Genomic DNA, 11,507 nt, shown 5'->3' on the forward strand with positions numbered 1-11,507 from the left:
CAATGAGGTATCACCTCACACCAGTTAGAATGGGCGTCATCAGAAAATCTACAAACAACAAATGCTGGAGAACGTGTGGAGAAAAGGGAACCCTCTTGCACTGTTGGTGGGAATGTATATTGATATAGCCACTATGGGGGACAGTATGGAGGTTCCTTAAAAAACTAAAAATAGAATTACCATATGACCCAGCAATCCCACTCCTGGGCATATACCCAGAGAAAACCACAATTCAAAAAGCCACATGCACCATAATATTCATTGCAGCACTATTTACAGTAGCCAGGTCATGGAAGCAACCTAAATGTCCATTGACAGACGAATAGATAAAGAAGATGTGGTACATATATACAATGGAATATTACTCAGCCTAAAAAGGAACGAAATTGGGTCATTTGTAGAGACGTGGATGGACCGAGACTGTCATACAGAGTGAAGTAAGTCAGAAAGAGAAAAACAAATATCGTATATTAACTCATATATGTGGAATCTAGAAAAATGGTACCAATGAACTGGTTTGCAAGGCAGAAATAGAGACATGGATGTAGAGAACAAACATATGGACACCAAGGGGGGAAAGTGGCGGTGGGGTGGTGGTGTGATGAATTGGGAGATTGGGATTGACATATATACACTAATATTTAACTAATAAGAACCTGCTATATAAAAAATTACAATAAAATTTTTTTTAAATGACATAGGGAATGATACAATAAAAATAAGAAAAGAAACCCATCTTAGAAAGGCCTCAGGAGTCGGGTATGCAAGATTAGGAAAATATTTTTCAATCTTATCAATAGCAGCAAATATTATTAACATTGTTAAATATTTGTACAATTATCACAACATTTGCTTTTATATTCACCATCTTCCCTGATCTTTACCCGGCTCCTAGGAAGCAGATTTTAGTACAACTGCCATGTTATAGGGGAGAGAATGGAGGCCCAATTAGATTATGTGTCTCAGCAGAAGCCAGACTCACATCTCAAGCTTTGGCTCCAAATTTCATCCTCCTTCTTCTCCACCTCATGTCAAGTGCTAATAATAAGTGGAAAAAAAGATGTTAAAAAAAACAGAAAAAAACACCAAAAACCCGCTATTTGTTCAAGTTCTTTCCTCCAAAAATCCTCACTCTAGGGTATCGGATTGTCTCCACATCCACACTCTGGGCTGGTCTTTATTCTAGATGCTTTGATATTACCTGGTCAACCCCTCAGAGCTGTGATATTTATGCTAGATTATTATATAATTATGCCTGTGCCCTATCACTTTTATAATACTGCCCCCAAACCTCCTCTCCCTTGTCCTTCACTGGTGAAGGATTTCATCAAAAGGGTGACCTCTTTTGCTCCCATTTCTACAGAAGATTTTGGTTGGTTGGTCTTCCCACAAAGCTTTCCTTATGTCTGTTTCCCTGGCTTTAGGTAAGAGGGCTCCTTTCACTTTGCTCCCACTCTCAACTCTCTGTCTCCCTCTGGCCTTCTTTGGCAGGAAGTTCTCATTCTCTACCTGTCGACCCCCAAAACACAGGGAGCATCTGAACACTTGTCCTGGCCAAGTGTTCCATTGACCATGAAAAAGGGGGCCAAGCCCTCTCCTTTAACTGCCAGAATCCAGAGTGAACACAGCTGGGACCAAGACACTCACCTCCCACTCCAAATTAGTCTACTCTTACTACTTATTTCTATCCTCAAGAGGATTCTTACAGCCCTGAAAAGAAAATAGAAAGGAGAAAAAGGCAAGATTATGCAACTAACTAGTTCTTCCAGTGATCCCAGGACCACTCACTGGGTCATCAGTTTTCCTTTAGGCTAAAGGCTCTGCCAGCCCTTGGCTTGTCTACTCTTTGAGCTTGGCTGGATGCAAAGGAGAAGGGAAGTTTATATTATTAAGCTCCAAAAGTGTCTGAAATTCTCCTTCAATTTCTCCAGCTTCCAGGTTTTCTGGTACCTGTCTTCTGCCCTTCATGTATTTTGAAATGAAAATAGCCCATAGATACAAATATTTACCAACACAGCTGTGGCACTGACTTTGGCTGACATACATGAAACAGTGCATCAGAAGCTTATCAGGAGCTCACAGCAGCCATGAGAAGGCTGGAGAAGCATGCTGGGTGATGGGCAGAAGTCAAGGCTTGTTTGGAGGGCTGGGAGGCAAAATCGAGGAGGTGGTCACAGAGTAGAAAGTTTCTTGAAGCACTACCGCTGTCATGGATGGACCGTCAACCATCTTCTATCTCTTTATCTCTTTGTTCAGGATTCAGATCCAGTTCTCTTGTCCTTACCTGGGTCATGGTCCTGCCTTTTGGCTACAGGTAGGCAGGGCACTGCCAAACTGTTATCCAGTGGGGAAAAAGTGATTCCCCCAAGGAAAATAAATCATGGTCTTCTTGGGAAGGTAGAATTGATGCTTGATAGCAGTAAAACAGCCAGTGCCTAATATAACAGTTTAACAACTATTAAAAATAGTTTAATATTCAAGAATAGAAACAAAGCATATAAATGATACAGGGAAAAGAGCAAGGTTGCACAGAGCTGGATCAACCATGCTGTAACATAATTAAGAGGAGAACTTGGATTTAGTTTGCTAAACATTTTACAAACTGTTGAAGGAGCCAGTGAAAGACATTGTATGCACCATGTTTAGTCTAAGTAAAGGCCTGGTACTCTCTAGCCACTTCCCCTAATTTACCCGTCGTACTTGCCACCCAGAGGTGTCCCTAACTTGGAGCTAGTCTCCCAGCAACGGTGAGCTCAGCTCTGCTGAGCTGGGGCTTCAGATCACTGGAAGCTTGGCTCTGCCCATGGGGCCATGTCAACGATTTCTGATGTGGCTTCCATTATGACATGACCCACTTCCCATAGTGCCTTCCACCCTCAAACCAGTTGGATTTCTTATCCTCAGGTTTCCTCTTGGCCTCGAATGAGTTCCTCATTGTTGTATGGGTATTGTCAGTCTTCTTGTTCTGGGAAAGGTTCTGGGGAAGATAGCAGGTGTCACACCAGAAGCGAAGCCCTGTGTGCTAGTCATGAACTCAACAAAGTTGTGGAGAGAGCAGTGGTCCTGCCTTCTCCACGCCAGGGTGCATTGGGAACATGGAGTGGTCTGCAGAGACAGCTTCCTTGCCTGAGAAAATCTAGGATGAGACTTAATGGGATGAAACTTAACCAACCCCATGTACTCTCCTATGAGAGGGGAGCTCACGCCAGTTATTTAGGGTTGCCTCTTCCTGGGGAATATCCTCTCCCACTAGCCTCAGAGGAGCCCAAAGCAGCCACTGGAATGGCCCTTGGATTTGTGTGTCTCCTTTTTTCTTTTGAAAGTACATTCAGGGCTTTTACATTTTGTGATATTTCTAACAACCCTACAAGGTGGGCAGGGGACAGGTTTCTCTCTGCTATATGGATGTTGACATTAGACAGCCTGTGATGCTCTGTCTTGGGGCAGAGTTTTGACTTGGTATTGCTCATGCAGTTTGACAACAGGGAAGCATAGGCAGTGGGAATAACCTTGCCTGGCACATCTGCACTAATACTCCTGAAAATAGGTCTGCAACTTCTAACACCTCATTGAAGGGCTGGCATGGCTCTTCCATGGACACCTGGTTTTGTACCCCAGGTCACTGAGGAGAAACTGAGGAAGTAGATTACATGGTCTTTTTCTTTAAGGAGCTTTCAAGTAGTTTGGCCTCTTTGATTTATTCTGACACTGTAGACAAAATATCAGTGATATTTGTTCTGCTTCTTTTCTTATGCAAATAGATAATTGAACAAACAAAACAATTTCCTTGATGCCGTTCACCATATGGAGAAAGAGTCAGGTGTGTGAGGGTCACCTATCTTGGCAGCCTCAAACCCTCATGATACCAGAAAAGTCAGCTGACCCCTGGGAAGTCTCTTCCCTCACCATCCCACCCCCCATCCTCATCCAGGACCCCAGCCCCGTGAGGCTCCAGATGGGGACATGCCCCCTCCCTGGCATCTCTGGAGATTTTGAATGCTCCAGGCTTCCTGTGCTGCCTGTGCCACTCACTGAGGTTATGAATCTGGGAGGCCATCGACCTTCCTGAACCCAAGCCTCCTTTTGCGTAAGGTGGGGTTGATCCCACCAGGTCTTTTGAGCATTATGAGCACTAGATGGCAAATCCATGGGGCACGTTAGGAGCTCAAGGACCATTCCCTTTTATTCCCATGGGACTCCTGCTGCTGTTTCTGCCCGTTGTTCAAAGCATCTTCTCCTAAGGCTTGCCTCTGGGTGTGACAGTCGTTCTAAGAAGAGCGCGGGCGGGGGGGTGGGGGCGGGTGGCAGATGCTGCCAAGTCCTGCTTGCTGGGTCTTTGCTACCTGGGGGCAGTGTCCCAGGCTACTGGTACCCCAGGTAGCAGGGCTGGCCGTGCAGTTGAGGGGAGGTGGGAGAACTGGAGGCATGCTCACCCACTGCCCAGCAGGCTGAACAGGCCTGGGGCCTCCAGCCTCCCAGAGTTTTCAGAAAGCCAGTTGGGGCTCCTGTTAGGGCTTGGCCTGACCCTCCTGTGCTCTCCCTGCAGGACAAAGAAGTGAATCTGGAGCAGGTCCATCGGCGCATGAACAGTCTAATGGATGAAGACATTGCTCACAAGCAGATTTCCCCAGCGTCCATTGAGCTCTCGGCCCTGGAGATGGGGGGCCTGGCTCCCAGCCAGGCCTTGGAGCCGGCGCGGGAGTATCAGAACACGCAGCTCTCGGTCAGCACCTTCTTGCCGGAGCAAAGCAGCCACGGCACCAGCCGGACACTCTCGTCAGGGCCCAGCAGCAACCTGCCTCTGCCACTGAGCAGTTCGGCCACCATGCCCTCCATGCAGTGCAAACACAGGTCGCCCAACGGGGGGCTGTTCCGCCAGAGCCCCGTGAAGACCCCCATCCCCATGTCCTTCCAGCCCGTGCCTGGAGGCGTCCTTCCGGAGGCCTTGGACACCTCCCACGGCACCTCCATCTGATCGCGCCGCCTGCCCTCCTGCCCACCCATCCACCCACCCGACCAGCAGAGCTTTTTAATACCAGAAAACAACATAAACCACACACACACGTGCACACACACACACAGACTCTTTCATTTTTCTTGTATATATGTGTAAATAATGACAGAATGGAGTGGGGTAAAAGTGTATTTTGAATATTCCCAATTTTCGAAGTCAGTAAAAAAAAAAAACCACAAAAACTGTATGAATGACTTTGTAAATTTTGTTCTATATGAATAAAAAGGCAAATTACTTGTGATCATTCTGAAGTGCCAAAGAAGCCCCCTGTTCCTGGGCCTTTCTGAGAGCGAGGGCAGGAGGAGCGATCAGTTAAGGACGTCCCCTGCTGGCGGAGAGAGGAAGGTAAGCAGCCGGTCCCTTTAGAGGAGCCCCAATTGCTGCTTGCTGCCCTGTCCCATGGTTTCCTGCCATGTTCCTCCACTCCTGGCCCTTGGTTCCCCTTAGTCCTCTCGGGTAGATAAAAGGTGAGCCTCAAGTCAGTGCTGGTCTGACCCCTGGGTCCCTGTGCTGTAGGGTGATCAACTGTGCCAGTCAGCCTGGGACTGAGGAGGCTCCCGGGACACAGGACAGTCCTGTTGGTCACCCCACTGCATGTCACGGTGTGCTGTGGACCCAGGAGAAGCACCCAGGCCAATGCAACTGACTCTGACGGCCCTGAGGCCGACATGCTCTAGGGTTATCCTGTTGGCCTTGTTTTTTACTTTCTTTTCCTAATTGGAAGAATCAACAAGTGATGGAATCTGGGAGAAGGAGGGTAGGCCCCATCATCTCCTCTGGAGACTGGGCAGAGGTGGGCTTGGCCTTGTCTGTGGGGATAGGGAGATGGGAGGTGTGATGTGTGGACCAGGTGAGGTGGGGGGGATGAGAAGCCAGGTAGGGGGAGAACATTCCCTTGGATGTGAGACACGTGGTTTCAGGTAAAAGGATCCTGTTGGAGGAGTGGAGGGAGGTACGCCAGGTGAGCAGACCAGTGCTGGAGGTGATGGGAGTGCCCAGAGTAGATCAAAGGGATCATGTTGGTTCAGGTAAGAGGAAGCCTCGGCTCTGAGAGAAAGAACAGCGTAACTGTGTGTGATGTGGAGACAAGTAATTCCCAGCCCCCAGGGAAGTAGCCCCAAAAGTAAAAGAATGTCTCTGGGTCTTAAACACTGCAGGCAGTCTGCCAAACAGGGCCGGAACCCAGCATGAGCCCTCATACCCTGCTTTGCCACCTTCTCCAGACCAGAAACCCTCAAGCTGTGATGTGGCCCATAGCAGGGGCCCTCCTGGCTGATGGCATCATATAGTCGCTGAGATCCACAGGCCTATCCTTGAGCTGGTGAACCTGCTAGGAAACTCTGTTTCTTAAGCCGAAGACAACCTGACAGCCCTGCCTCCCTCCATTGCCCTTTTTGGGGCAATTAAACTAGAGAACCAGAGAGGGAAAAAACAAAAACAAAGCAAAACACTAAGGGCAGAGTAATTCGAGTACTGTGAGCTGTACCTTCAAGCTCTTCTTCTGAAGACGAAGGTGATTCTGCTTTCCTAACCTGCCAGAATGTGGTGCCTACCTCTGGCACCAAAAAGGGTGGGGCTCCCTCTCCCAGCAGTAATCAGGGGGCTAAGAGCTCGGATCTGTGGTCGTGGAGAAATACAAAGTCCTATTGATTGCCTCTCCTATAGCACTGTGGAGTTACTCCAGAGATGTAGTTATGAAGGTGATAACTAGCTTGGGATTGATTTCTTTCCCAAAGTCCCGCGTGGCATGATTGAGCAGTAAGGAGCGGCTGCATCACACAGTCAGCTAAAAACACTCTGGGGAGGACAGTGTTTATAATTATGTTATTTATCTGTGGATTCTGAGAATGGCCTGATATTCATGCTACCAGGGAGATCCACTGACGCTTCTCCAATCACAGCGTGTAGAGCCCAGACCTGGGTGCACGCACATGGTGAAGCTTAGGTGGGCAATGGTTACCCTGAGGGAGGACGGGCTTCATTTTCTTTCCATCAGCACTTTGAGGGGTTCTGCCCTGGATGGTCAAGTTGTCATATATATTTCTCTATTTTTTTAATCAAATTCTGGTCTCACTGCCTTATCTCACACCCAAGTCTGGTTTTTTTCATTTTTTGTTTTTGTTTTTCTCCCTGAAATGACCTGTCTTCTGGGGTATACCATGGCTATCTTCTTGGACAGTTTGCTTTGAATGGGTGTCAGGGAGAGGTGAGAGATTGTGTGTGTGTGTGTGTGTGTGTGTGTGTGTGTGTGTGTGAGAGAGAGAGAGAGAGAGAGAGGATGAGAGCAAGTGGATCTTTGAGGGAAAGGTATTTTGCTGATAAAAAAATATTAACACCTCATGGTGTTATTCTTCGCCATGTTTATGTTATTTTTTAAAATTTCCTATCCTTGGCATGAGGGGAAATGATTGATATCCAAGCAAATTCTCTAGAAAAAAATTCTTCCCAACTCAGATTTCTGTGTCAGCTCAGAATGTATCTTTTTTTCACGCTTTGCTCTTTGGATTTATAACTCTGTTTAGACTATTCCATACATTTTAGGTATATTTTGTGCCTTCAGACACTGCAAATAATAATCAGCATTTGGATTAAAGTTGTTTAATAATAAAACTTGACTTTGCTCCCTATCCTCTTCTTCTGTGGGGGAAGGAATGCTGCTATCTGCTTGTTCCTGGGCAGCAGCTGGATTCTGTCCCATTGGCGTGGACTGTTGTGAGTGAAACTTCGTTGGCCAAGTGGGTCTCAGACACGCCTAGGGGTGGAGGCATGCCCTCCTCACCCAGTGTGTATACAGAGTACCCTCACACCGACTGGGGAGCAATGTGAGAGCAGGCTGAGAAGTCATCTTAATCTTTGGTTAACCTAACAGCTTCCTGTGATATGTGATTTCTTGGGAGACTCCTTGGAGAAAATTGGGCCACACTCCATAGGGAAGTGTTCCCATGGCCTTGTGGAATGAACATCCTTTTAAGAGTTGGGTGCCTTTGTTTCTTCTCTCATCTCTACATCCACTCTGACCTTGGAGAAGTTGCTTCCTTGTGCTTTGGCCTTAGGGCTAAGGGTCTGTCATTCTTTGAGGGCTCACAGCTTGGCTTCTCAATATTTGGCCCTCAGAGGGTCTGTGGGTACCATTTTCCAGTGAACATCCATATGCGCAGTCATCTCTATGGCCCCAGGATCACCAGCCTGGGCCCTGGACCTCCAGATTCATATGCTCTCCAGACCTATCTTTTGCATCACAAGGTTCCCCTCTGACTTTTAGGCCTTTGCAGGAGAAACAGCTCCACTGCCAGACTTGGGCCAAAGAGGACTGACCTGAGGAGTTTGGTCTTCATGATCAAGTTTTCAACTCTTAGGCACTGAAAGGCCCTTGCCCTTCTATCCCCGCACCAATGAGAGGCTTCTCCCATGTTGGGTGCAGGCTCCAAAGGCTGGGAGTGGGGAGGCAGAGAACCCTCAGGCATTCCCAGGTCATCTGGACAGACAGATGGATCTGGACAGGAATCCCAAAGGGTTCTGTTTTCTTAAGAAAAAGCTGCCCAGTTCCTAAATTCTAGATCCTTCTAAATCTTGCCAAGGTGAAATGAATTCCATATTTAATCTTGTCTTTTCAAGCGCTGAAAGAAGACAAAGGACACATAAAGGAAGAAAAGACCACTGACCCTAAAGAAAAGACCACTGACCCTAAAGAAAAGACCACTGACCACTGACACATAAAGGAAGAAAAGACCACTGACCACTGACCACATGATCACATGGAAGGAATATTCCGTTCCTCTGGTCTATGCCTTCTCATTTTATCATCATAGGGGTGGGCAAGGTCCCATGGAGAACCTGGCTCTCTGTGTGACCATATGCTTCCAAGACTAAGGGGTTACTTACTCACGGGCCTCTGCCTTCATTGCAGGAAACTTTCTAGAGAAACTCACCTTTCACTCCCACAGGTGAGCGCTCATGAATTAGCATCTATGTCTTAACAAAAGCTTTGTTTTGCTCTCCTAGCTTTGGCAACACAAGATTAGATAAAATTTCAAAATATTTTAACTGACCTTCCCTGGTTATGAACACAATAAAAGAGACAGAATTTCTGTTCCTAATGTGACATGTTTTACATCTAAAATATTATTTTATTTCATACCATTAGTTGCTTTTAATAAATGAAATTATGCTTGATCCTTATTACTCTTACTGTTCATACCAGGAAACTTCAGATAGGTAACAATTTCCTGTGCCAATAACTTTAATTACTGTCTTTTTTTCCCTCCCATTGGTATATAGTCAGAGGGATTATTTATGAGAGAAGTGCACACGTTCCAGATAAATCAGGTAAGCTAATACCTCCTATAAGGGAGGAAGGGACAATTGTCAATGATATCAGACCCTCCCTCTAGCTTTCATTTTCACCTCTGAACTTGATATTGGGTGCTGAGCTCCAGAGAAAGGAGAGGGTCTCTCCACAGCAAGAAAAAAACTCCTGCTACAGAAATTTGCAATGGTCAATGGCCAGGATCTGGAAGAGGGAGCACCAGGGTGAGCAATCAAATGTGTCTCTGGGAGGGCTCAGTTGCTGGCAGATTCAAGCATACAGTTGCTAGGGACAACCAGGTATCCAAGCTCAGAGGGAAACAAAATAGCCACCAACACACTGAGACTTATCAACAAACACAATAAGGGTACACGGGCACACGTACACATATACACATGCTCATGCATGGACACTGAGGTCCATGCACACACACTCACCATTGCAGGCGCAGGCATGTAGAGTTTAAAAGCACACAGCAATGCACTTAGGTGATGGGAGCAGGTCCTGCTCCTCAGATCTAGGAAACAGAGTCCAGGGAAGAAAGAGGCTATTTCAGAGCTTTTCTGCCCAGTGCGCAGTCTCAATGCAACCATCAGCCAAGTGGTGTTCTGCAATCAGCCGCTGTGGAGGGAGATGCATTTCCTGCAATGTGGCCTCTCTCTGGCCAGGTGGCCCAGTGTGCAGAGAACTGTAACCAAACCATTATTTTGAAATCCTTCGGATTTTCAATCCAAATCCTTGAAATATGCAAAGAAATCTCAAGCATTCTCCAAGACATCTAATTGTTTCCACATAAGAATAGACATGAGGTACAGGCAGACCTCAGAGATACTGCAGGTTTGGTTCCAGACCACTGCAATAAAGTGAATATCACAATAAAACAAGTCACACGAATTTCCCATTGCATATAAAAGTTATGTTTACACTATATTGTAGTCTACTAAATGTGCAATAGCATTATGTCTAAGAAAACAATGTACATACCTTAATTAAAAATACTTTATTGCTAAAATATGCTAACCATCATCTGAGCCTTCAGGGAGTCATAACATCAAAGTGCAATAGTGACATCAAAGATCACTGATCACAGATCACTCTAACAAATACAATAATGATGACAAAATTTGAAATATTGTGAGAATTACCAAAATGTGACACAGAGACACGAAGTAAGCAAATGCTGTTGGGAAAATGGTGCCAACAGACGTGTTTGACACAGGGATGCCACAAACTTTTAATTTATAGCCAATGCAATATCTGCAAAGTGCAATAAAGTGAAGTGAAATACAATAAAACGAGGTCTGCCTGTATAGTGTTCCAGGGACTGTACTCTACCCTTTGCATTCAAATGCCCTTTCATTCTCAGATCAGCGCTGCGAAGTAAAAATTATTATCCAAAATTTGTGGAAAGGGAAGATGAGACTCAAAAAGGCATGGTCCCAAAGCTGGTAAGTGATAGTGCTGGGATGCATATTTCCTTGTCTGTCTGAGTCTATAGCACATGTTCCTGCCAACACAGCTGGCTCTCCCTCGGTAGGGAGCACACCTGCTGTCTCTCAGCCACTGGACCGGTGCTGGCCTTCTCTGTCCCAAGGTATGGTGGAGACAGCCCCACCAGCTCCCTCAGCTTCTGCATCTGCTGCTTCCTCTCCAGTGGCCTCAGGTGTGTTGGTGAGTATCTGCTTTTGCACCCCTGCTGTGGACGTGGCTAGCCTGGGCTAACAGGGTTATTACTATCCACAGAGTCTAGGCCAGGTACCTGCTCCTTTAAAGAGCCCTTAACCAGGCAGGGAATCAGAGTCTGCCAGATTCATTCAGAAGATGGGCTGCTTCCCGAGGGTATCTCTTCTCCCAAAAACCCCTCCTTCTACAGAAAGCAAACTGTATATCAGGCCAAGGGAAGCTCCAGGCTGACTTGTGCTCTAAAGCACTTTAGGATTCTCCCCAGAGCAGGAATTCCTCCTCTGAAGTCCCTGGATAGATCTCAGAGGTGCCTGACAACCTTCTAAAAATTGTTTGTCAAATTGTTGAGTTACTTTGTGTGTGTGTGCATGCTTTTCAGAAACAAGGTCCATATCTTCTAGGATATTCTTAAAAATCATCTCAGAAAAACTCTAAGACACTGCCTGTAAGAGATGGAATTCAGGCAAGCCCTTGTGTCCCACTCTCCCAATGCCAGTGTTTAGG

General features: G+C 46.4%; 1 protein-coding gene across 3 annotated transcripts in view; it reads left to right on the top strand.

The window, feature by feature from the left end:
* GRID1 (glutamate ionotropic receptor delta type subunit 1) overlaps positions 1-5,840 on the top strand; it is a 668,729-nt gene extending 662,889 nt beyond the window's left edge. For 2 of the 3 annotated variants that reach the window (XM_036829602.1, XM_036829603.1), the window contains one exon: positions 4,547-5,840. In XM_036829602.1, the coding sequence (XP_036685497.1) occupies positions 4,547-4,975 (429 nt within the window). In that variant the 3' untranslated portion in view covers positions 4,976-5,840. The remainder of the gene's footprint in view (positions 1-4,546) is intronic. The other variant, XM_036829604.1, reaches the window with a different exon arrangement.
* Positions 5,841-11,507: the final 5,667 nt, after the last annotated feature.

The sequence above is a fragment of the Balaenoptera musculus genome, chromosome 16 (genome assembly GCF_009873245.2).
Source record: "Balaenoptera musculus isolate JJ_BM4_2016_0621 chromosome 16, mBalMus1.pri.v3, whole genome shotgun sequence".
Classification (NCBI taxonomy): Eukaryota; Metazoa; Chordata; class Mammalia; order Artiodactyla; family Balaenopteridae; genus Balaenoptera; species Balaenoptera musculus.